Source organism: Mesocricetus auratus, unplaced genomic scaffold (genome assembly GCF_017639785.1).
Source record: "Mesocricetus auratus isolate SY011 unplaced genomic scaffold, BCM_Maur_2.0 Super-Scaffold_100008, whole genome shotgun sequence".
Taxonomy (NCBI): Eukaryota; Metazoa; Chordata; class Mammalia; order Rodentia; family Cricetidae; genus Mesocricetus; species Mesocricetus auratus.
In genome coordinates, this window is record NW_024429192.1 from 69,761,477 (window position 1) to 69,786,036 (window position 24,560).

Below are 24,560 nucleotides of genomic sequence, written 5' to 3' on the forward strand. Positions count from 1 at the left end.
ATGCTGAATGCACCTGAATCCTTCCTAGAATGTCACACAAAGAACACTTGGCCTAGTTCCTGATCAGGTTCATGATTTTGTTTGTTTGTTTTATGAGCTTGACCTCCATCATCTCTCTGCATTCTTGTCTTCCAAGCTCACAAGAGAATAGTCAATGAATTTCTGCTTCCGACATGCTAGGACTTTACTTACCCCAAATCTCCACATTCTCTTTTACAACATACAAAATTAGTCCCAGGAATCCAAGATTCATTTCAGTAGGTTTACCAAAACAGCAGTGTCAGTCTTGGTGTAAAGTTTCTGTCACAGCTGTGGCCCCAGAATACTCCAGCATGTTACTTACATAAGCATTGAATTATGTGACTGCATATGAGGACAGAGGACATCATCATGGGAGAAATTCTGTTGGCAGGAGATGATGGGGCTGATCAAGCTGGTTACTCAGGTTATACAGGTAAGAAGCAGAGAACACCGAATGTTGACACTCAGCCAGCTTTCTCCTTGTATGCATTCCAGGACAAGACTTGGTGCATTCCATGGACAAGGCTTGGTGCAGACCAGTTGGGGTGTGGTTCTTCACACATCAACTTAATCCATATTTTCCTCAGTTGTGCTTGGAGTCTTGTCTCAGAGATGATTCCAGGTATAATTGACACAAAAATAAATGATAATGACCCATAGGTTGAAATTAACAATTAAAATTTTGAGAAAATATCCCAGGGCATGAAGAGATGGTTCAGTGTCTAGAGCACTTGAGACTTGAGCATGATTACTTGAGTTCAGATCACCAGATCTTCCAGACAAAACAAATAACAGTAGAAATGAGGACGTTGTGGCTCAAGCATCTCCAAGCCAGAATCATGTCCCCAGTGGTAGCAGGTAGAGAGATCACCACACACTGCGAGTCAGTTAGCCAGAGAATAAAACAGAACCTGTCTCAGATAAGAAGTGAGGCAACAACTAAATATGGATGCTATCCTCTCACGTAATTAGGCTCAAACCTCCTCCACATGTGACCCCCCAGACCTGCATACACACACATCATGTATGTCAAAGCCACACCCTCAAATGAGCACATGTGCATGCACACACATGAAGACATGTGTTATGTCTCTCTTTATGAAACCAGGTCTTTATCTCAACATGGTGAATGCCTTGCCTAAGTGCTCATTGTCTTCCTAGAAAGTTTCTAAGAGAAAGATTTTCAGATATTTTAATTCCTAGATAAAACATACAGTAAAGAAACTATATTATCAGTTTGCTGCATTACATAAATTTCTCCACCTTGTCTTTCTCCTCCCCTTCTTTCTTTCTTTCTTTCTTTCTTTCTTTCTTTCTTTCTTTCTTTCTTTCTTTCTTTCCTTCCTTCCTTCCTTCCTTCCTTCCTTCTTTCTTTCTTTCTTTCTTTCTTTCTTTCTTTCTTTCTTTCTTTCTTTTTTCTTTTAGATAGAGTAACCCTTAGTACACCTGGCTATTCTAGAAATAGCACTGTAGACCAGGCCTTGAACTCAGAAGTCTGCCCGCCTTTGCCTCTGCCTCCCAAATGCTAAGATTAAAGGCATGTGTCACCATGCCTGGCTATTTCTTTTTTTCCTTAAAACTGTATTAATAGAAGATATTGCAGTTTAACCTCCTCCAACTCTTACTAGATCCTCCCCACCTCCTGACCTGCTTAACTCCATGCCCCACCCCCATGTGAGTGGTATAAAATCCCAAAAGTTCATGTGATTTTACAGCATTCATCAAAACACAGTATTATAGACATGACAAATGAAGAAACTGATTGCCAGGAATTAAGAAGATAGCTGTTATGGGTTGGCAATTATGGCTATGATTGTAGAAGTACAACTGTCCTAATCTTAATTCTATTGGTTTTTACTGAACAACTTTTCCCTCCTACCTTGTACACAATTACTGCCCCAATGGCTAATATGCTGGCAGCTTGGTCCCCATGTGGCAATATTGAGAGGTGGTTTACTTGTAAGAGTCAGGGCCTATATATAGTGTGGCGGCCCAGGAAATAGGACTGCTGCTCCCTGCAGGAGTTAAGTTTGTTTTTACCTATAACCTGCTCAAGTCCTGCAGAAGGATTTTTTTTTCAGAGAGCAAGACTAGTCCCAGTTACTCTGGCTTCCTACCTCAAGATATCTCTCTCAAATATTCTCCCAAGGTGTCATTTACTGTGGTGTGACATCAACAATTTGGCCCTGACCTGAGTCCATGTTCATGAGACAGTATATTGCCTCTTGTCCTTTGACCACTAAAACAGTTAAAGACGGACCACAATCCAGTGTGTAGGGTTATGAGAGTGCTTTAGAGTGTTTGGGATACAGGATATAGTAATGTGAATTTAAAAATATCTCAAACATAATTTTAAAAGCTAACATACAGATGGACAGTAAATATGTCATTTTGTCAGTTATGAAATGAGCCTTCCAGGCTTGACATCACAATGGTCAGTCACTATGACTAATGTAGAATCTTTAGGTCTCAGTGGTTGGTCTGCCAACTGCTCTGGCTGCCTTTGGCTTCTAGTGCCAAGGATTAAGAGAAGTTTAGTCTACTGAAAGGCTCTCCATTCAAGGCTTCACTGGAAAGGTATTCTCTTAAGAACTAGTTCTGATCCTTATGATAGATGGGTGGGCTCGAATTATTCTGTCTTGTTTTCTCCAGATCATGTGAACTTGTTCTCCACTCAGCACAGCCCTCGTGAGAAACGAATCATTTTATGAAGTTCAGTGCTGATCCCCTCAGAAAGGAGATATCACGGTGTCAGGGGACAGAGGTCCTAGGACACGTGGGACTAAAGTGCTTGTAAATGAACATGCCTGACCAAGTTAGGAAGGAGGATTTATGTTTTGCTGAGCTTGGTCATTTTGCCCAGTGTGAGCTTGAAGGCCAACAGAATAGCAGTAGGACCTCAACCAAACATCTAAGAACTTTCTGGTTCTCAGAAATTTTTTAGTGTTTCCACATTTATTGTTGCTAACACCAATTTTACAAATTTGAACTCTGTTTTACCTAAGATAGGAATGGCTTTTCCAAACATCCTTATGTACTTGAATTTACATGAAACCAAGTGTGAATTACTTTGGCCTTCAGTCAAATTAGACAGCTGTTGCTTTCCACGACGTATGAACATCGCTATGACAAATATAGGGGTACAGCTGGTGATGCGAGTTACAGCGTGTGAAGGAGTATCTCAGGTCAGACCCAGATTCCTCCTGAGTTTGTGTCTGAAGTCGGGGCGTTTCAGCATTATGGACTTACCCTCCACCGCTGAAAGGAAAGCAAGCCACAGAAACAGCCTGTATTGTTTCTGTAGTCATTTGTTTACTCTGAACATCACAAGGAGAAGAGGTTTTCAATGCATGGCCTTAAGCTTTTTGTGTGATATCTTGCTTGTAATTCTTTGGGTGAGCACTATCACCCCAGTTGGTGTAACCACACAGGAATATGTATACACACAAATGTGCACTGTATGTTTAGGTAAACATAAGCTAACTTGATTCCTTGAGGGTTAATCAGACTTTCTATTTGTCTCTCAGCACTTCCTCTGCTTCTGTAGTGACCGTGGAATCAGAGCCTCCCTCTCCATGCTTCCCACTTTCTCCTTCAGATCACCTGCTTCCTGCTGGTCCCCTTCACAGTCCCTGCCCCCATGGTCCCTTTTTACTTCTGCTCTTTTTGCAGTTACTCCATGTTGTATATTCATTTTTGAGGATTTTGAGCTAAGAACTGCAGACGAGAGAGAACATGTGCTGTTTGTCTTTCGATGTCTCTGTTAACTCTTACTATATATTTTTTGGATTTCCATACATGTAACTGCAAAGATCATGACTCTGTTGTTCTATACAACTGAACAGTGTTCTTTTGTGTGCATGTACCACAATTTTATTGTCCATTCATCTGTTGAAGGATATTCCAGTTGCTCTATTTTCTAAATGCTGTGAACAGAGCAACAGTGAACACGGCTCAGCAGGTGTCTGCGGAGTAGAGTTGAAGTTCTTTGTGCATATGCCGAGAGGTTGGCCAGCTGGGCCATATGGCAGATTTCTCTAAGTCTCCAGACTGATTGTCCGGGTGGCTTCTTAAGTTTTTATATCCACTAACAATGAGTTTTCCTGGTTCCCCACACTTTTGTGTGTGATGGCCTTTGTTTTGTTGACCTTAGCCATTCTGAGTGGGGTGAGATGAAATCACAAACTTGTTTTTGATTGGCACTTCAAGAACTGATAAGGAAGATGAGCACTTGTTGAGATATTTCCTAGTCAAAACTGTCTTATTTGAGTCTTTCTTGAAGATTGTATCACAGTGACTTTTATGAACATATATTTATGAAAACATATAAACAAAAATCACATATACATATATGCACGTATATACAAACATACATGTATCTTGGCAAGTCCAAGTGAAAAAGACAGAGAATGGAATCAATGATTTAGTTAGAGTTAGAAAACTGAGTCTATGGCACTCTTCACATTTCTCATAAACTTTATCCTCCTGACCCCTGATTATGCTACTGACCTCTTGACTATCCAATTGACCTCTATCCTGTGGCCTCTGACTATCCTGTTGAACTCTGGCTATCGTGGTGACCTCTGACTATCCTACTGACCTCTGGCTATCTTATTGACCTGTGGCTATCCTATTGACCTCTGACAATCTTGGTGACCTCTGACTATCCTGGTGACCTCTGACTATCCTATTGCCCTCTCTCCTGTTGACTTCTGACTATCCTATTGCCCTCTTTCCTGTTGACCTCTGACTATCCTGCTGACTTTTGTTCTGTTAGTGTTTGCCCTGTCACAGGAGAAGCCTCTTTACTGAGATGGAAATTCTAAATGGGAAAGTCACAGATGCGAAAATCAAGAATCAACCCCTGATGTTCCATGGAGAAGTGGAACTCAGAAGAGGCGGTGTCAGTAAGAAGTGTCACCTCTACCTGTACAGAGATTTCTTGGTTGTGACGAATAGTTGGTATGCTTTACTTTCAGACTCCTAGTTACCAGAAGTCACAATGTGTCACCCTTACCGTGGGACAATCCAAGGGAATTTGCCCTTATGATTTTACAAATGTTTTGATTCCTTATTTATTTAACAATCCATGGAGCCCTTGTTTTGTCTAATGCCCTAGTAGAAAATAAAATGATGAATCTATACTAACAGTCATGCTTGTTTGCACATACCAATAACACAAACATTTTGGGATGTTATTAGCATAACCAACTATAGATCTGGCTATTAAGGGGGGAAGAAACAAATGGCAACCGGGGGGGATTTTTGAGAATAAAATTCTATTGTGGTACATTATTCATACTTCCAAGATAGCTTGTAGATTTAAAAATCCCTTAACAAGTTCATGGAATTGATCCACACACTCCAACTATAAAAAAGCAACCCCAGTGCAAAGAATGCTGGCCCTTGGAAAGAGGAAGCCCACACTGGATGGAGGAGAGACTTGTTCCCCAGAGCTGTGCTCCCACAAGGATGCTGAGAACATGAAGAGTTGGGGAGGCTCAGCAGTTCTGATCTGTGGTTGGCTATTCCACTTCCTGGATCAAAACCCTGTCTCTGTTGCTTTCGGCTATTAGCCATTCTGACCCTTCCTCACGCATGGAGTGGGGTCAATAGAGATTATCTGATGCTATTGAGGTTAAATTGAACAGCAATAATTTTTTAGGTTTCTTAGAAAATGGCAGTTAGCTATCCATCATCTCACAGCAGAATGGGTAATGTGTTCTTTAAATCCAACTGTTGACTCGGGTTTAAGGAAGCGTGAAACCTGAATTCATTGAAATAAGACCAAATTATTGAAATGAATGTTTCCTCTCTGTACATATGAGAATGAATAGTTAAAACAGCATGCTTCAAATACATTGTATAATCTATACTCAATGCAGATGTGGAAAGGGTACTGTCAGATCCTCCCAGAAGCACACTGCCCTCAGTGAGGCTTTACTGGATTCTATCTGCCCACTTGCTGGGCTGTGCCTGGAGGAATAGAGATGAATTGGTTCTGATTTGCTTATGCCATGAGCGCAGATTCCCCCATTAGCAAAACAAACTAACACAGATTTTCTTTAATTCTTTTTTAGGTATAAGATAACCTTTAAGATAAAATATGTCATCCCTCTGACATCCCTCTGGATTGGGGACTGTGTTGACACAGACTTTGTAGGCCCCAGTCAGGCCAGGAAATCCATTTTCCTAGGCTGGCCCATGGAGAACTTCATCGCCGCTTTCCGGTAATAACCAGAACTTGTTCCTTTGGTGGCACTGGGTGTGTATGGAAGGGCACAATTGACATTATAATATCCAGTACACACAGACAGTTTAAATGTAAAATCTGTTCTCAGAACTTAAAAGAAAAAAACATTTTAATATGATTGTATGAACACTGTCTCTTTATAACCTACTGTATTATTTTCTAAGAGACATTTCAACAGGCTTTCATTTTAAAATGAAACAAAAGTGGGAGTCATTTAAGGAACATCCTAAGATATTGATCATTGGGTTTTTAGCAGATGTCAATTTCCTGGTAGCGAGACTAAAAGGGTGTGCAGCCTTTATGGAAGGAAGTGTAGGGAGGAAGGCTGTGGGACTTCTTTTCCAGAATCTTAGATAGATGATCAGGTGTTATCCTAATAGATGAATATGTTAGGTACTTTTCTTCAGTAATATTAATTATGCCAGATAGCATCAAAAATTCCTTTGATGCCCCCAAATGATCAGGATCTTACTGTACTATATTATATTTCTGTCATAAATGTCAAGAACTGCAAGTGTCTGTTTATCAAATTACATATTTGATGACTACAGACAAGAGGCAAGACTGGCATCATTAGACTCTCAGAGGTGACTTGTGGGGAGCAGGCTAGTTTCCCATTCTCAGGCCACCATGTAGATAGGGACTGTCAGTGTGTCCTAGAGAGCTCTCAAGTGGCACTGATCTGAGGGACTCCCAGTGATGGTGTGGAAGCACATGCTACTCTGGACAGCCACAGAGCAGCTCTATATGAAACACACTAGCTACAGTATGAAAACGCACTAGCTACCATGTGAAAACACACTAGCTACCATATGAAAACACACTAGCTACCATGTGAAAACACACTAGCTACCATATAAAAGCACACTAGCTACCATATGAAAACACACTAGCTACCATGTGAAAACACACTAGCTACCATATGAAAACACTCTAGCTACCATATGAAAACACACTGGCTACCATATGAAAACACACTGGCTACCATATGAAAACACACTAGCTACCATATGAAAACAATCCAGCTACCATATGAAAACACACTGGCTACCATATGAAAACACACTAGCTACCATATGAAAAGTTCATCCATGAGGTCCACAATGTTCTGTCCTCCCATCAATCTTCCTCCAGACCTCAAGCCTCACCCCAGAGTTCCCTCAGCTAATACAGGTGTCTTCATGCTCTGTAACATACTAAATGTGGCCACAGCCCAAGCTCATCCCAGAGTTCCCTCAGCTAACACACATGTCTTCATGCTTTGTAACATTACTCAATACAGCCTCAGCTCATTACGTAAGGAAAACATTCCCAGAGATTTTTAGGGAGAAATCCATCATTGTGTCCTTCTCTCAGTCCTTTCTATTGTATCACTGATTTGCCAGGTTATTACATTTTATTTTGATTGTTCCCTTATGTTTGACATGTGATGAAGCAGTTTAAATGCATATATGTAAAGAGTTTGATGAGAAATTTCCAAGAGTTCTTCTTACACTGAGTGGCTGAACTTTAGATATGTTCATTATGTTAGGTTGGTTGTTCAGACCAGTTCTTAACACTAGTATCACTCATTTGTAGCAATGCATGTCACTCAGTGAATTTCATCTCTGTTGTTATTTTCCTTATGTAACTTTGAGGGATTAGAAGTGGTATACTCATACATTAGGGGCCGTATGGATGGCTGGTAGACCTCTCTGATAAATGCATCCCCAGAATAATACAGATGGGAAATCGGGAGCACTTGAGGAGCTGTTAGTGAAGTAAGCAAGAAATATGCTCACCATTGGGAAAAAGGACAATTGAATGGTTCCACAGGAAGTCCAACAACTATTCCATGTGAGTCGGCAGCTCTGATCCTATTTGTAGACTCATGTAAAATGAAAACACACTACATTAAAGACTATGCACAAAAATTTCAATAGCATAGTTCACTACTAGCAATAGTATAAGAAACTAAATATTCAACCATTAAATGGATAACAGAAATGAAATACTTTCAGGAAGTGTTCAATTTTATATATCTCTTGTATGATCCAATGCAAACAAATCTTCTACCTTTGCAATCTCTTCAGTCAGCAGGAACCCACAAGGCTCAATCTCCCTTTTATCTGGTGAACATCAAGCTCAGAGCAGCTGCCTCACCAGACAGGTCTCAGTTATCACAGATCACACCAAGTTCCCCACCACTGCCCACTTCTCGTCACTAGGAGGTCCTCTGTCAAAGGGCAGGTCTGTCAGGTTCCCAGATGTGTGCAGGACACTCACTTGATAACCACAGACCACAGGCTTCTAATATTGTGTCATGAAAGAAACTCGACTTTATATGATTTAACTTTTCTCCATCTTTATATTACAGGTCTGTGGACCAAAAAAGAGATTGGTGGTGTTTCCTTGAAAGGTAGTTTGCTGTGCATTTTTAATTCTGTAAGCAGTGATGAATGAATAAGAGTCTGTGCAACATACAGGCCTGTTCCCCTTGTTCTGATAGAGCTTTTAGTCTGTCCCTAGTCATCTTCTGGGCTAGATGGTCTGGCGACTATTGTAATTTCTCTCTTCTCTGTGTTTGAGGAAGTGTGGTGGCTGCCATTCTCATACGTTCCTCTTCTCCCTCCTTTATGTTGGAGCAAAGATTATTCCAAAAGATAATAGTACTGCTCAGACACATCACTGAAAACAAATGCTACTCCTTGTTCATAAACTCTGTAAAGTGTCGTCTACAGTAATGTACACAGGAATGTTTGAGAACTGGCACTGTTTCCTAATTGTCAAAACCTAAGACAGCTCTGTCTTCTAGAACTTACCCTGTTATTCCAAACCGTGTTTTTCATTTGATGTGCAATGATATTTCTGCTTAGTTCATCCATTTGCTTTTAACATGTTTAAGCATTGACAAACTGGATTGATGAACAAGTTTATTTCATATCTTTGTCTTTTTCTTGAATGTGAGCAGATCTATTAAACAGACAAAGGAGAAGTACCATGGGAGGAGTACTGCACTGGAGATATTCACAGATGACATCCCGAGCTCGAACACTGTATGTACCTCAGACTAAAATGATGTTATAATAATGATAGATGCAGAAAAGGAAGATGAGGTCAAGGAAGAGATGTTAGTGGAAGAATGGGGAGAAGTGGGATGAAAGGGGGAGAATTAGAGAGATAAAATGCAGGACATTGTAAGTTAAGTCAGTGCTACCAGGAAATAAGTATTTTCTTGTATACAAATGCATCTTTGCCTGTATAAAACAACTGCTAATTAACATGAATCAAGAGTAAGCCTTGCTAGCTACATTACACAGACATAGCAAAATGGGTCATACAAAATGACAACGAACTGAGTATTGGTGGTATTCTTATATTTTTGGTTGTGAGCCTAGCCTTTAACAGCTGAGCCATCTCTCTAGCCCTGGTGGTGTTCCTATAGAATCGTTTTCCTAAGCAGGCATTTAGTTTGATGTCAGATGTTGGTTTGCTGTATATTGTTTCTAATATGTTCAGGTATGTTCCTATTATCCCTGATCTCTCCAGGCCATTTAGCATGAAGGGTTGTTGGATTTTGTCAAATGCTTTTCCAGCATCTATTGAGATGATCATGTGGTTCTTCTTTTTCAGTTTGTTTATGTGGTGGATTCTACTGATGGATTTTTATATGTTGAACCATCCATCCCTTCATCCCTGGGATGAAGCCTACTTGATCATGGTGGATGATTTTTCTGATGTGTTCTTGGATTCAATTGGTCAGTTTCTTATTGAGTATTTTTGCATCAATATTCATGAGGGGTATTGGTCTGCAGTTCTCTTTCTTAGTTATGCCTTTGTGTGGCTTGGGTACCATGGTAATTGTAGCCTCGTAAAAAGAATTTGGCAATGTCCCTTCTATTGTGTGGAAGAGTTTGAGGAGTGCTGGTATTATCTCTTCTTTGAATTTCTGGTAGAATTCTGCATTAAAACCATCTGGCCCTGGACTTTTTTTGGTTGGGAGACTTTTGATGACCACGTCTATTTCATTAGGAGTTATATATAGGTTTATTGAAATTGCTTATCTGTTCTTGATTTAATTTTGGTAAGTGATATCTATCCAGAAAATTGTTCATTTCGTATAAGTTTTCGAATTTTGTGGAGTACAGGTTTTCAAAGTATGATCTGATGATTCTCTGGATTTCCTCAGTGTCTGGTTGTTATGTCCCCCTTTTCATTTCTGATTTTGTTAATTTGCATGCTCTCTTTCTCTCTCTGCCCTTTGGTTAGTTTGGATAAAGGTTTGTCTATCTTGTTGAATTTCTCAAAGAACCAACTCTGTATTTCATTGATTCTTTGTATTGTTTTTATTGTTTCTACTTTATTAATTTCAGCCCTCATTTGATTATTTCCTGGCATCTACTCCTCCGGGGTGACTTTGCTTCCTTTTGTTCTATAGCTTTCAGTTGTGCTGTTAATTCTCTAGTGTGACTATTCTCCAGTGTCTTCATGTGGGCATTTAGTGCTATGAATTTTCCTCTTAGCTCTGCTTTCAAAGTGTTCTATAAGTTTGGGTAGTTATGTTTCATTCTCGTTGCATTCTAGGAAGCCCTAAATTTCTTTTTTTATTTGTTCCTCGCCAGGAATGGTTCAATTGCGCATTATTGAATTTCCATGAGTTTGTAGGGTTTCTGCAGTTTGTCGTGTTGTTGAATTTTAACTTTAAACCATAGTGATCTGATGGGATACAGGGGGTAATTCCAGTTTTTTTCTATGTTGCAGAGTATGTGGTCGATTTTAGAGAAGGTTCCATGTGGGGCTAAGAAGAATATATATTCTTTTGTGTTTGGATGGAATATTCTATAGATGTCTGTTAATCCAAATTGTGTCATAATTTCTGTTAGTTCCTTTGTTTCTTTAAGTTTCTGGCTGGTGGCCCTGTCTAGTGGTGAGAGTGGGATGTTGAAATCTCCCAGTATATGTGTGTGAGGTTTTATGTGTGATTTGAACTTTAGTAATGTTTCTTTTATGAATGTGGGTGCCTTCATATTTGGGGCATAGGTGTTCAGAATTCAGAATTCACCTTGATGGACTTTTCCTGTGATGAATATGACATGACCTTCTTTATCTTTTTTGATTGATTTTAGTTTGAAGTCTAATTTGTTAGATATTAGGATTGCTACACCACCTTGTTTCTTGGGTCCATTTTATTGGAAAATCTTTTCCCAACCCTTTACTTTGAGGAAACATCTGTCTTTGATGTGGAGATGTGTTTCTTGAATAGAGCAGAAGGATGGATTTTGTCTTCATATCCATTCTGTTAGCCTGTTTCCTTTTTATAGGCAAGTTAAGGCCATTGACATTGAGGGATATTAATGACCATGGGTTGTTAATTCTTGATTGTTTTTGATTTGGTGGTGGTGGTGGCATTGTGTGTGGATTTCCTCCCATTTTTTCTTTAGGTGTTTGGTAAAGTGGGATTATCTATTGCCTATGATTTTGTGAGTGTAGTTAATTTAGTAGGGTTGGAGCTTTCCTTCCAGTACTTTCTGTAAGGATGGATTTGTGGATACGTATTCTTTAAGTCTGGTTTTGTCATGGAATATCTTGTTTTCTCTGTCTATAGTGATTGAAAGTTTTGCTGGGTATAGTAGTTTGAGCTGTCATCCATGTTCCCTTAGCTTTTGTAGAACATCTCTCCAGGACCTTCTGGCTTTTCAGACTTTCTGTTTAGAAGTTGGGTGTTATTTGCGTAGGTCTGCCTTTATATGTTACTTGGTTGTTTTTCTTTGCTGCTCTTAATATTTTTCTTTATTCTATAAGTTTGGTGTTTTGATTATTTGTGGCAAGGGGACTTCTTTTTGTGGTCCAGTCTATTTAGTGATCTGTCAGCTTCTTGTACTTTCATAGGCATATCCTTCTTTAGGTTGGAGAAGTTTTCCTCTATGATTTTGCTGAGTATGTTTTCTGAATCTTTGAAGTGTATTTCTTCACTTCTTTCTATACCTATTATTCTTACATGTATGTAATCTATGCAATTCTTAGACTTTTTAGTCATCCCCAGTGTTATTTACCCCTCCTCTCTCTCTCTGCTTTTGTGTCTTACCCCCAAATGTAGTATACCTTGCTCTATTTTCCCCATTCCCCCCTTCATATCACAGGTATCCTCCTGTTGTCCTCTCTAGAGCTCCTGTCATGGTCCTGTTGTCCTCTCTAGAGCTCCTGTCATGGTCCTGGTGTCCCCTCTAGAGCTCCTGTCATGGTCCCCCTTTACTTTCCTGTTTCCTACAGTTCCTCCAGGTTATGTATTCACATCTAAAGGTTTGGAGTCAGGAACCATAAATGAGAGAGAGCATGCAGTTTATCTTTCCAGTTCTCTGTTACAGCTCTAAATATAATATTTTATGGCTTCATCTATTTGCCTTCAGAATTCAGCTTTTCTTTTGTTGTTGTTGTTATGGTCTTGTTTTTTTCAAGAGAGGGTTTTTCTGTCATGTAGCCCTAACTGTCCTAGGACTTGCTCTGTAGACCAGGCTGGCCTCAAACTCAGAGATTTGCCTGCCTCCATCTTGGATTAAAGGTGTGCCCCACAGCTCCCAGACCCCAGAGTGTGTATATACCACATTTTAATTATCTAGTTATTAGTTGAAGGATATTTTCATTGTTTTCCATGTGTTATGACTAGGGCAGCAATGAACATGGCCAAGTAATTATCTGTGGAGTAGGATAGCTAGGTCATTGTGTATATTCTAGGAAGTGGTGCATCTTTTATGTGATACATTTATTTTTGGCTCTTTAAAAATTATCCTTACTGGCTTCCATGGCAGCTGTCCCTGTCTACAGTCTCACAACAGTGAATGAGTGCTCCCATTTTCTGTTTACAGTCCCACAACAGTGAACGAGTGCTCCCCTTTTTCTGTTTGCAATCTCACAACAGTGAATGAGTGCTCCCCTTTTTCTGTTTACCATCTCACAACAGTGACGAGTTCTTCCCTTTCCCCCATCATTTCCAGCACTTGTTGTCAGTTGTTTTCTTTATTTTAGACATTCTGACCAGGTGGTTTCATTTTGCATTTACCTAATTGCTAAGGGCAATGAACAATTTTAAAGATATCCCTTAGCCATTTTTATTTCTTCTTTGGAGGACTCTGTTCAGATGTGGGACACATCTTTCAACTGTGTCGATTGTTTTCTTGACTCTAACTATCTTCTATAACCTGGATATTGGTCGTCTGCCAGGCGAACTCCTGGCAGTGGCTCTCCCCCTTCCTCTCCTCTCTGTTGTCACTCAGTGGTGGATTCCTTAACTGTACAGAGGTTTCTATCCACTGTTGTCTCAGTTCCTGTGCATCTGGAGTCCTAGTCAGAAATTCCTTCCCCACACCTACATCATGAAGCACTGCCTACACTTTCTGCTACTACTTTCAGCATCTCAGGTGCCACATTGTGGTCTTCAATCCATTTGGATTTGATACTTTGGGGAGTAATTGATCCCTTCATAGTTTCTCTATTTATGCACGAGGACATCCAGCATTCTCAGCACCGTTTTGCTGTGGCTTTGTTTTTTGACACAGGGTGTATAGTTAAGGCTGTCCTGGGACTCTCTGTCCAGACCGGACTAACCTCAAACTCGGAGATCTTCCTGCCTCTGCCTGCTGAGTGCTGGGATGAATGCATGTGCCACCCCTGCCCACTCCCATCACCATCGTTGATGTTTTTAATGTCTTTGCCAAACATAGGGTGGCTGTAATTGTGTGTGCTCATGTTGAGGTCTTTGTTTTGGCTCTGTTGCTCTACAAGTTTGTGTTGTGTCACTACTCTGCATTCTTCTGTCTTGAAATCAGTAATGGTAAAACTTCCATCATTAATTTTTTGAACAGAATTGTTTTTGTTATTTAGGATATTTTGTGAATTCCATAAATTTTAGTATGTTTTACATTTCTGTGAAAAACATTGTGGGACTTTGATATGGGTTATATTGACTCTGCAGGTTGTTTTGTGTACAATGGACATTTTCATAATAGTCATTTTAGTGACTCATGAGCATGGGAGGTCTTTCCATTTTTTTCTCAATATGAATTGTATTGTCTTGATTCTTTAATCAGGAAAATTCCATTTGAAGGAATATTTTGCCTAGAAGAAGACAGAATTCCACTTCATAGTCCTTATTGTAGGAGAATCTCTTTCCTCATTCAGTTACTACACTGAAATAATACTATAACAGAGATTTAAATGTAGACAATAAATGTATGTGTGTGGCTATTGATGATAAGGAAAGACAATATATTTCAATGAATGTTACAAAGAAGCACTCCTATTACCCTCTGCTATCACAGGATTCACATGGATGTTGACTCTATAGTCTCTTCCCCAGTTGCATTTTTGTGTTCAATACGATGCTTCCAAGTTCATTACTGGAGAAGTTTAGTAAACATTGAAACAAAATACTTTGTTAATTTTGTGGGTGGGTGTTGCTTATTGCTTTAGACATTTCATATTTTCATTCTTGGAAACAAGTTATTTTGTCCTGTTACTCTCCATGCAACAGTTATTTTTTTTAATTTCTCTTATCATTTTTGAAAGTGGACTGAATAAATAGTCTTTTTTTATTTTTCAGTTTAAATTTAGATAAGAAACAAGGTTGCTTCACAAGTCAGTTCCAGGTCCCTCTCCCTTTACCTCCCCTACTCTCGTGCCCTCCCCCAACCCCCCATTATCCCCTCATTTCCCCAGGGAGGGTGAGGCCCTCCATGTGGTTGTCCATAGTCTGCCATTTCATTCAGGGCAGGGCCTAGACCCTCCCCCAAGAGTTCAGGGTGAGAGTGCACCTCACATTGTTGGATGGGAGTCCAAAGTCTGTGTGTATACTCTGGATGAGTACTGATCTGCTGCCCAAGGCTCAATAGATTACCTAGGCCTCCTCACTGGCACCCACATTCAGGGGGTCTTGATCAGTCCCATGCTGGATTCCCAGGCTGATGCCTGGGATTCAAGAGTTAACCTTTGTCAGGCCAGCTGTTTCTGGGGGTTAAACCAGCCCAGTCTTAATCCTGGTCATCAGTCCTCCCTCTTTGTTACTGGCTTTCTTGAGTTCAGCTCAGTACTTAACCGAGGGAGTCTACCTCTTCTTCAATCAGCCATGAATGAAGTTTCTGTTTCCCAGACTCTCTGGCCATGGGATTGTAGGCTGGCACTCCCCAGGTCTATGTCTAAAATCCATATATGCCATGTTTCTCTTTTTGTGACTGGGTTACCTCATTCAGGATGGTGTCTTCTAGTGTCATCCATTAGCCTGCAAATCTTATGATTCCATTGTTTTTTTCTGCTGAATAGTACTCCATTGTGTAAATGTACCACATTTTCTCTATCCACTCTTCGGTTGATGGACATCTAGGTTGCTTCCAAGTTCTGACTATCACAAATAATGCTGCTATGAACATAGTGGAACAGACATCTTTGTTGTATGAATGGGCATCTTTTGGATATATGCCTAAGAGTGGAGTTGCTGGGTCTTGTGGTAGGTTTATTCCCATTTTTCTGAGGAATCCCCATACTGATTTCCAAAGTGGCTGAACCTGTTGGCACTCCCACCAGCAATGGAGGAGTGTCACCACATCCTCTCCAGCATAAATTGTCGTTGGTGTTTTTGATTTTAGCCATTCTGACAGGATTGAGATGGTATCTCAGAATTGTTTTGATTTGCATTTCCCGGATAGCTAAGCATGTGGAGCACTTTCTCAAGTGCCTCTCAGCCATTTTAGACTCCTCTATTGAAAATTCTCTATTTAGGTCTGCAGCCCACTTTTTAATTGGGTCCTTTGGTGTTTTGGAGACTTGCTTCTTGAGTTCTTTGTAAATTTTGGAGATCAACCCTCTGTCAGATGTGGGATTAGTGAACATTTTTTTCCCATTCTGTGGGCTGCCTTTTTGTCTTGCTGACTGTGTCCTTGGCCTTACAGAAACTTCTCAGTTTCAGGAGGTCCCATTTATTAATTGTTGATCTCACTGTCTGTGCTAGTGGTGTTATGTTGGTCTTTCCATTTCTTAATGTCTGCCTCAATCCCTTTCTTTCAGAGATTTATAGTTCTCATTTAGGCCCTTTAGCCTTCTGTTAGATTCATCCCAAGATACTAGATTTGGGTTTGGTTTGTTCTTTTTCTATATTCTTGAGTTGTATCACTAAGTCCTTGATTTGTGCACTTTTTTATTATTTTAAAATTAATTTTCATTTAAATTTAAAACAATCTTATTGTACATACCAATCCCAGTTCCCTTTCTCTTCCATCCTGCCATTACCCCCACCATGTCCTCATCCCAGGCCCCATCCACTCCTCAGGGGTATCACATTATTTGGGGCAGGACCTAAGCCCTTTCCTGTGCATCTAGGCTGAGAGATATTCCTACATAGGGAATGGTTTTCCAAAGCCCACTCATGCACTAGGGATAAATGCGGGTTCCACTGGAAAAGGCCCCATAGACTACCCTGTCCCCCAACTGACACCCACATTCAGGGGGCCTGGATCAGTCTTATGCAAGTTCCCCAGTTGCCAGTCTGGAGTCCATGAACTCTCACTTGCTCAGGTCAGCTGTTTTTGTGGGTTTCCCCAGCATGGTCTCGACCCCTTTGCTCATCATTCTTCTCTCTCAACAACTGGATTCCAGGAGTTCAGCTCAGGACTTGGCTATGGATCTCTGCTTCTGTTTCCATCAGCTACTGGATGAAGGCTCTAGGTTGGCATTTAAGGTAGTCATCAATGTCGTTTTAGGGGAAGGGCATTTAAGGTACTCTCTCCACTATTGCTTAGATTCTTAGTTGGGGTCATCCTTGTGGATTTCTGGAAACGTCTCTAGTGCCAGATTTCTCATTAAGCCCATAATGGCTCCCAATATTAAGATATCTCTTTCCTCAGTCCCATTTCTGTTCTTCCCTCAGCCCTATCTTCTTGATCCCTCATGTTTTCCTTTCCCTTACCCTCTCCCCTATTCTTTCTACTTTTGCCCTTGTCCCTCCGGGGGGGGTCTCCTAATTTACTTGCTCCTTTCCCCCTTCTTGGGGAGTCCATGTATGTTTCTCTTAGGGTCTTCCTTGTTTCTTAGCTTCTCTGAAGTTGTGCATCGTAGGCTGATTATCCTTTTTTCTATGTCTAATGTCTAGTCATGATTTTTTTATTCATGTTTGTCTTTCTGTGTGTGGGTTGCCTCACTTAGGAGGTTTCTTCTAGTTCTATCCACTTGCCTGCAAATTTCAAGATGTCATTTTTTTTTACTTCTGAGCAGTACTCCATTCTGTAAATGTACCATATTTTCTTTATTCATTCTTCCATTGAGAGGCATCTAGGTTGCTTCAAAGTTCTGACCATTACAAATAGTGCTGCTATGAAAATAGCTGAACAGATGTCCTTGTCGTAAGAATGCGCATCCTTTGGGTATGTGCCTAAGCGTGGGATTGCTGGGTCTTGAGGTAGACTGATTCCCATTTTCCTGAGGAATCCCCATACTGATTTCCAAAGTGGCTGTACAAGTTGGCACTCCCACCAGCAATGGAGGAGTGTTCCCCTTTCTCCACATCCTCTCCAGCATAAACTGTCATTGGTATTTTTTTATTTTCGCCATTCTGATAGGTGTAAGGTGGTATTTCAGAGTTGTTTTGATTTGCATTTCCCTTATGGCTAAGGATGTTGAATGCTTAAGAATGGCTCATTTGGAGCTTTTATCTTATGCAATTAGAACTATAAAGTTGCTCCTATAACTGCTTTCAGTATGTCCCAGATGTTCTGTTGTGCTGTGCTTTCTATTTTCACTGAGTTCCAGGATTCGCTTTTATTTATTTCTTGATTTTTTAACTTTATCTACCTATCCTTCAATTTTGAGATATTTCATCTCCATGAGCCTTTGTTATTACTAGTTATTTGTTTGCTATTCATTTAAATCTGAGTTCATTATGCTCAGATAGAATGAATACATTGAGTTATGCCAGTTTCTCACAGTTTCTGAAGATTTGGTAATGACCCTTCATGCCATCTGATTTAGCAATAATTCTGCGGGCTTCTAAATAGAATATACATTGCTTGATTGAATGGAATATTCTATGTCTTTTAAATGACATTTAGTTAGCTTTAAATGTTTTCTCTTTAGGTTGGCACAATTATGTACATACAAATAAGCACAACTATTACAAAGAACATCATATACTTCAGTATATATTCACTTGTTTGGTAATATTCACTTATGTGTATGTGATCTGGTATAAATTACCATGGCTCTGAATGCTTAGCAATCTCCCAAGCATAGGAGTATTCTTTTATATAACTATTATTTGGCTGTGAACTTTTAAGATGTAACATTGGCGAGGACGCATGTGCGCGCATGAGCGCGTGCATGTGTGTTTGTGTGTGTTTCTGTGCCAGTGTCTATGTGTGTGTGCCTGTATGCATAAGTCAGAGGATAAGCAGAGTTGGTTCTCTCTTTCTACTATGTTTTCCAGGAATTTATTTCATTCACCAAGCGTCAGAAAAGCATTTTTACATGCTGAGGCATTGTCCTTATCATATTATATTTTGAATGCACCAAGGCTTTTGAGAGATACCCATTATATCCTAAAACTTCTTACTGGTCTCACACTATGTGAAGGAAAGAAAATCATAATCAATTCTCATGGTTTCTATATGCTTTTCTCTGTCATTATTTCTAGTAAGCTCTAGTCATGTGTGGTAATAAGTGGGTGAATAACTATTAAATCAAAGGATTTTATATTGTTAATTGGCAAAATACTTTTCTCTGTGTTTTCTACAGTCTTTCACTGTAACAGCAACACATTTGGACACAGTGAATGATATAATCATGAAGTTACAACCATTGCTGGGAATACCCGTGAGTGACTCCAAAACTCTTCTTGACTTACCAACTTTTATTTTTGTGGTCCATACACATTTAATGTTCGTGCAAACATTGCTATCAGATTCCTGACTATTCTGTGTCAGTTTGCTGCTCTTTCATCTCCACTTGAAGCAGCACGGACAGCCAGCATGCTACCTAAGGCCCTAGGTAGGGGCTACTTTATTATTCTGTGAACTTTCATGTGAATGAAAACCCATAGCAGGCTGGGCGTGGTGGTGCATGTCTTAAATCCCAGCACTTGGGAGGCAGAGGCAGGAAGAGCTCTGTGAATTGAAGGCCAGCCTGGTCTCCATAGTTCCAGGATAGCCAGGGCCATTACACTACAAACCCTGTTTCCAGAGAGGGAAAAAAAGAAGAGCCAATAAAAATAAAAATAATAGAACAATAAATGAAACACGTGTATGGTCAAGTACAAAACCAACATGAATTTTGATGTGTATATTTTATGTGAACATATATAGGCATATATATGCAATGTTTGTACATATGTTTATATACCTATTTACTACTTGTTAATAGCACTTTCCAAATGTGTTTTTCAGTTGTTCTTTCTGTATTTTCTTTTCTATTTCCTGCTTTTTTATACTATTTTATTCCTTGAGGACTGTTTCAATAATTGCTTAATGACAGGTTTGATGCATAACTTGAATTATCATGTGATTAAAGTCATTATAGCATGGAAACCCAACAGATGATACCTGTGAAGAGGGTGATGAGGATTGAAAGAGACCATGGATGTTGCCACTTAATTATTCCTTTACTCGCACATTTTAATTTGTGTGTGTACATGTGTGTGCAGATGTGTGCAAGTGTATGTAGGGGCGTGTGATCATTGGGTGGAAATGCATGCAAAGGACAACTTTGTGGATTTGTTCTCCGGGTTTGGAGGCAAGCACCTGTATTTCCTGAGCCATATCTTCCCGCTCACTTATGCCATTGGCTTGAATACTTTACAGCATCTCTTTAGGCTCTGAGGGGACGCTATCCATGGTTGGCATTGCTGATAGCAGACTTGGGCATGTCTGAGGGATGGAGGCCAAAAGAGGAAGGTCAACAGGACCAAATCATTTAAAAAACCACTTTTGCAGCATCTTTCCTGTGAAAATTCCTTGTTATAACAATATATCTAGAACTTATATTTAAATTTTGTTGGAGTGATAAGATTAAATCTCTTGAGTCAGTATGTGACATAATTAGTCACTTCTATATATGTGTATAATGAAATAATTATTTTAAGCATACAGATTTTTATATTTTATAGCAGACATCTTAACATTGATATCCATCATGCATGATACATGTGTCTTTGTAAGAATTGACTATTGGGAGTGAATCATATAGTTCTCCTTGTGTACACTGACTGACAATGAAATGAACTTCATCTTGTTCACATTCGTGAATACTTATGTGTAAATGGTTTGGTCTCTCCAGCAAGAAAAGCAGTGTTTTAATATAAAGAGTCATGACTTTTTTTGGCTTTTGAGACAGGGTTTCTCTGTATTGTTTTGGAGGCTGTCCTGGAACTTGCTCTGTAGACCAGGCTGGCCTTGAACTCACAGAGCTCTGCCCGCCTCTGCCTCCCGAGTGCTGGGATTAAAGGCAAGAGCCACCAACACCCTGCAAGAGTCATGATTATTTGCTCATATTTGTATACATGATTTGTGGTATTCTAACTCATTTTATTAGCATGCTGCAGGGAAGTATTTTTATTAGATCTTAGTTCCTTTCTGCAACAATTTTGGTGACATTACTGTATCTCTCCCCCGCCCCCACTGTGTGTGTGTGTGTGTGTTTGTATTTGTGTGTGTTCTTGAAGAGCACATGTGTGAGTTGCACTTCTAATTGAGTCCTTACTGCAAAACAAAGCTGTAATTTTAATCGGGCATCAAAACATCTTAATACAGTAATAAACAATAACACCTTGTGAGGAGTATGTTTTCCATTCTGGTGGAGATGTGATATAGTCCAATAGGTTCTATATAATTTACGTGTACTTGTTTCAAATGTATTCCCAGTGGACAGTAATTCTGTGGAACTCATTTACTGCATTGGGACTATTTTCACTGCCAGACCCTTGCCCCTTCCCTTTGCAGATTGGGGATTCTCTGAAGGAAATCACATGCTGACTTCACACCCCAGTCTCCTCCAGGCCTCTCCGGCCTTTGTCTCTTTTGCTCAGACTTGCTGAAATTCCAGGCTTTCAAGGATCACTTGGCTCAGCCATCACAGTCACGGTGAAAGTGTGGCTCTTGGGCAATAATTTATCTAGAGCTGGTTCTTGTGATGAAAAAACTCAATGTTACTCAAAGAGCATAGGGAAGCAAGTGACTGGGATCTTGGGATGCTTTTTCTTACAGAGTAACTGGGAATGAAGTGAATTTTAAAAATTCTGAGAGTCACAAAACAGTGACAGACTTACTGCTTTGTGGCTCCTCGGATCTTTGTGCACAGGACGAAGAAAGCAGGGACCTTTGTATCTCTGCAGATTCAGGGAGGGGACAGAGGCCACTTCATAGAGCAGAATTGCTGGCCACGATATTTTCTAGCTTTAGAGACATGGAAATGGAAAGGAAGTTTGCACTTCATGTATCTCCTGAGAAATGTTCTTTGTGACACTTGTTCTCCTGTCTCTCAGAATGCTGAGGAGGATTACCAGCTGTGGTTCTCTTCTGGCAAGGAAGAAGCGCCATGCCCACTCCTCGGTAAGTGTGTGGTGTCCACTGAGCTCCACACTGTAACCCTACCCTGTCAAAGTTGCTGTTGTTTAGTCTCCAGATTAAATAGCCTTAAAGAAGATCTCCTATGTGAGTTCTTCTACACATCTAAGACACAATGACAGAGTCTTACTCTAACCCAGGTATATGATAAGAAGACATTTCTGGGAATTCGTTTTTGTAATTGGTAATTGGTTTTTTAAATATCTTTCTATTTAATTAAAATATAATTACATCATTCCCTCCTCCTAATTCTTTCTTCTACATTTCCAGTTGTTACTCCCCATCCCAAATGAAGGGGTTCCTTTTCTTTAGCCATCTTTGTTACATATGCGTACAAGAGAATAGAAATATTATAGGACTGACTGAATACTTGGTATCTGATAACCAATCAGAGGTCGCATCCCTGGGGAAGGCTAATGACACCCAGAAACTGTTTCATTGCTTGTAGCTCTTCATGCAGTTGTGGGGCCTCATGAGATTTCCCAGATTCACGCTGGCATGTCAACTGTTCTGTTTATATTTTTAGATTGACATTGGCGTGCCAGCTGTTCTATTACATTTTTTAGGCCATTGAGTTGCTGCAAGTTCATGGGTGCAATCTTATATAGAGAAAACACAATCTTACAGCAGTATTACTAATTATCTGGCTCTTACCATCTTTAGGCATCTTTCCCCATGATTTCCCATGAGTCTTAGGCATAGGAGTTCTGTTGTAGGTGCATCCATTGGTTTTGGGCCCCCCAAATCAGTTGTTCTTTTCATTTGACTCGTAGTAAAGGTTCCTGCTATTGCAGAAGGAAGCACCTCGGATGACAAGTGAGACCTACACTGGTCTGTGGATGTAAAGACAAAGTTGAGAATTCAGTTGTAGTTATTAGAGTTTAGAAAATGGCAGCAGTAGGTTCTCCTCTAGTATCCCGTGGCCAAATTAGTATGGAGTTGTCTAAGTTTACAATATCAGACACACTTTCTCTGGTGGGTGTCATCAAGTCATAAGTGATCCTATGGCAGCCTTCCAGATATCCCACCATGCTGGTCATTGGTGTGGTTCACAGGCCTTTGCTGTGTGAACTATTGAATGCGTCCCAGTACCATAAAAAGTCTAAAACAGTGAATCTGTACCTTCCCAATGCTGTAACCCTTTAATACAGTTAGTTCCTCATGTTGTGTTGTTCACCAAACAGAAAACGTTTTTCATTGCTACTTCATAAATGTAATTTTGCTACTGTTGTGAATAATGACATAAAAATTTGTTTTCTGATGGCCTAGACAACTCCTCTGAAAGGGTCTTCAACCCCCAAGGGGTCACAGCTCACAGGTTGAGAACCACTGGTGTAATCAGAGGAGACTTTCAGATCAGATGCAGTTCAAATCACCAGAGCCCCTTGTCCAAAGTGTAAAGTAGTTTCAGCAACAGGAATTAACTTCACCTTCTGGGAGGCATGGTTCATTTAGCATTATATGAGTAATGGATTTATATCCTCTTCAGCCCTTTTCTCTGACTATGTCCACCTCATTCCCCATCAAATACATTAAATTTTCTTCTTTAATTTTTCTTGCTATATGTGTATGCATATAAACCTCTCTAAGCCTATTCAGTGTTGCTCAAATGTGCATCCAATCCACTTGAGTTTGGATACCCTCTCAGGAGTGCATCCCTGAAGAACACCGAGTCTCCCTCTCTCTGCAAATATTCATTGCCTGTGGTACTTCATCTACGTACAAGGCCTGGGATATTCCCCCACACGCTGCCCTCTCCGTTGGTGTTTTCATCCCATTTAGGCAATCAAGTTGTTGAGAGTTCATGGGCTCGACTTTCCTCACATAGAGAAGACACAATCTCCCATTACCCACCATGCTCCTCTCTTAGAGCCTTCCTTCTTCAAGAAATTTTCTTGGAGAAGTTGCACTGTGCATGTACCAGGTGGGATGAGCACGCCATAGTCATGTCTTCTCTAACCAGTTATGGATTTCCACATATGATAAATCTCTTTATGTACAAAGTCTGGTTACTTGAAGGGAAAATGTGAACTTTTCTGCATTACAATGAAAAACCCTCAGAGATCTTCTACTCTTCTGGAAGTAAAAAAAAGTGTTAAGAAACTCATTTTTCAAAGTTAGTGTTCATGTATCATTTTTGTTATATTTGCTCCTCAAATGCTAAAATACAGCCATGGTCCTGAGTCTGTGATAGATCTTCATTGTACACATGTTCATATCAGAGTCTTTGCTCATTACAAAAGTTAAATGACATAATATTCACGCTCTTAAATATTTTTCCGAGTGAAAAACATACCCTTTATTTTATTGCATTTTGTATAGTGGGTCTTGGTGTGATTGATAGACAGGTCATACATGTTATAAAATAGATCTCAGAATATTTTAGCTATGAAAATATGTTGTTTTATTAATTGACCTCCCTGTGATTGACCGAAACAAAGACATTGGAACAGTGACACTGTAGTGAGGGCATCTGGAGATATTTGTCTTTTCTTAGATTTTCATTGCTTGATTTTATCTCATCTTGAAATTAAAATATAATTACAACACTTCTACTTTTGTTTCCCCTCCTCAAACCTTCGTATAACACCCCTTCTATTTTAAATTCATATCTTCATTTTTGTGGTGATTGTTGTTAACTGTTGTTACTTGTGAGTAGATAGATACATACATACATAAATATATAGACAGATACATAATACATACATAGGGAG

The 24,560-nt window shown here is 39.8% G+C and overlaps 1 protein-coding gene across 1 annotated transcript in view; it reads left to right on the top strand.

The window, feature by feature from the left end:
* The first annotated feature begins 2,043 nt into the window (after nucleotides 1-2,043).
* LOC121142002 (rho GTPase-activating protein 20-like) overlaps nucleotides 2,044-24,560 on the top strand; it is a 43,831-nt gene continuing 21,314 nt past the window's right edge. The window contains exons 1-6 of the mRNA XM_040751083.1: nucleotides 2,044-4,983; nucleotides 6,102-6,251; nucleotides 8,631-8,672; nucleotides 9,225-9,309; nucleotides 19,025-19,102; nucleotides 21,765-21,831. Of these exons, the coding sequence (XP_040607017.1) occupies nucleotides 4,835-4,983; nucleotides 6,102-6,251; nucleotides 8,631-8,672; nucleotides 9,225-9,309; nucleotides 19,025-19,102; nucleotides 21,765-21,831 (571 nt within the window). The 5' untranslated portion in view covers nucleotides 2,044-4,834. The remainder of the gene's footprint in view (nucleotides 4,984-6,101; nucleotides 6,252-8,630; nucleotides 8,673-9,224; nucleotides 9,310-19,024; nucleotides 19,103-21,764; nucleotides 21,832-24,560) is intronic.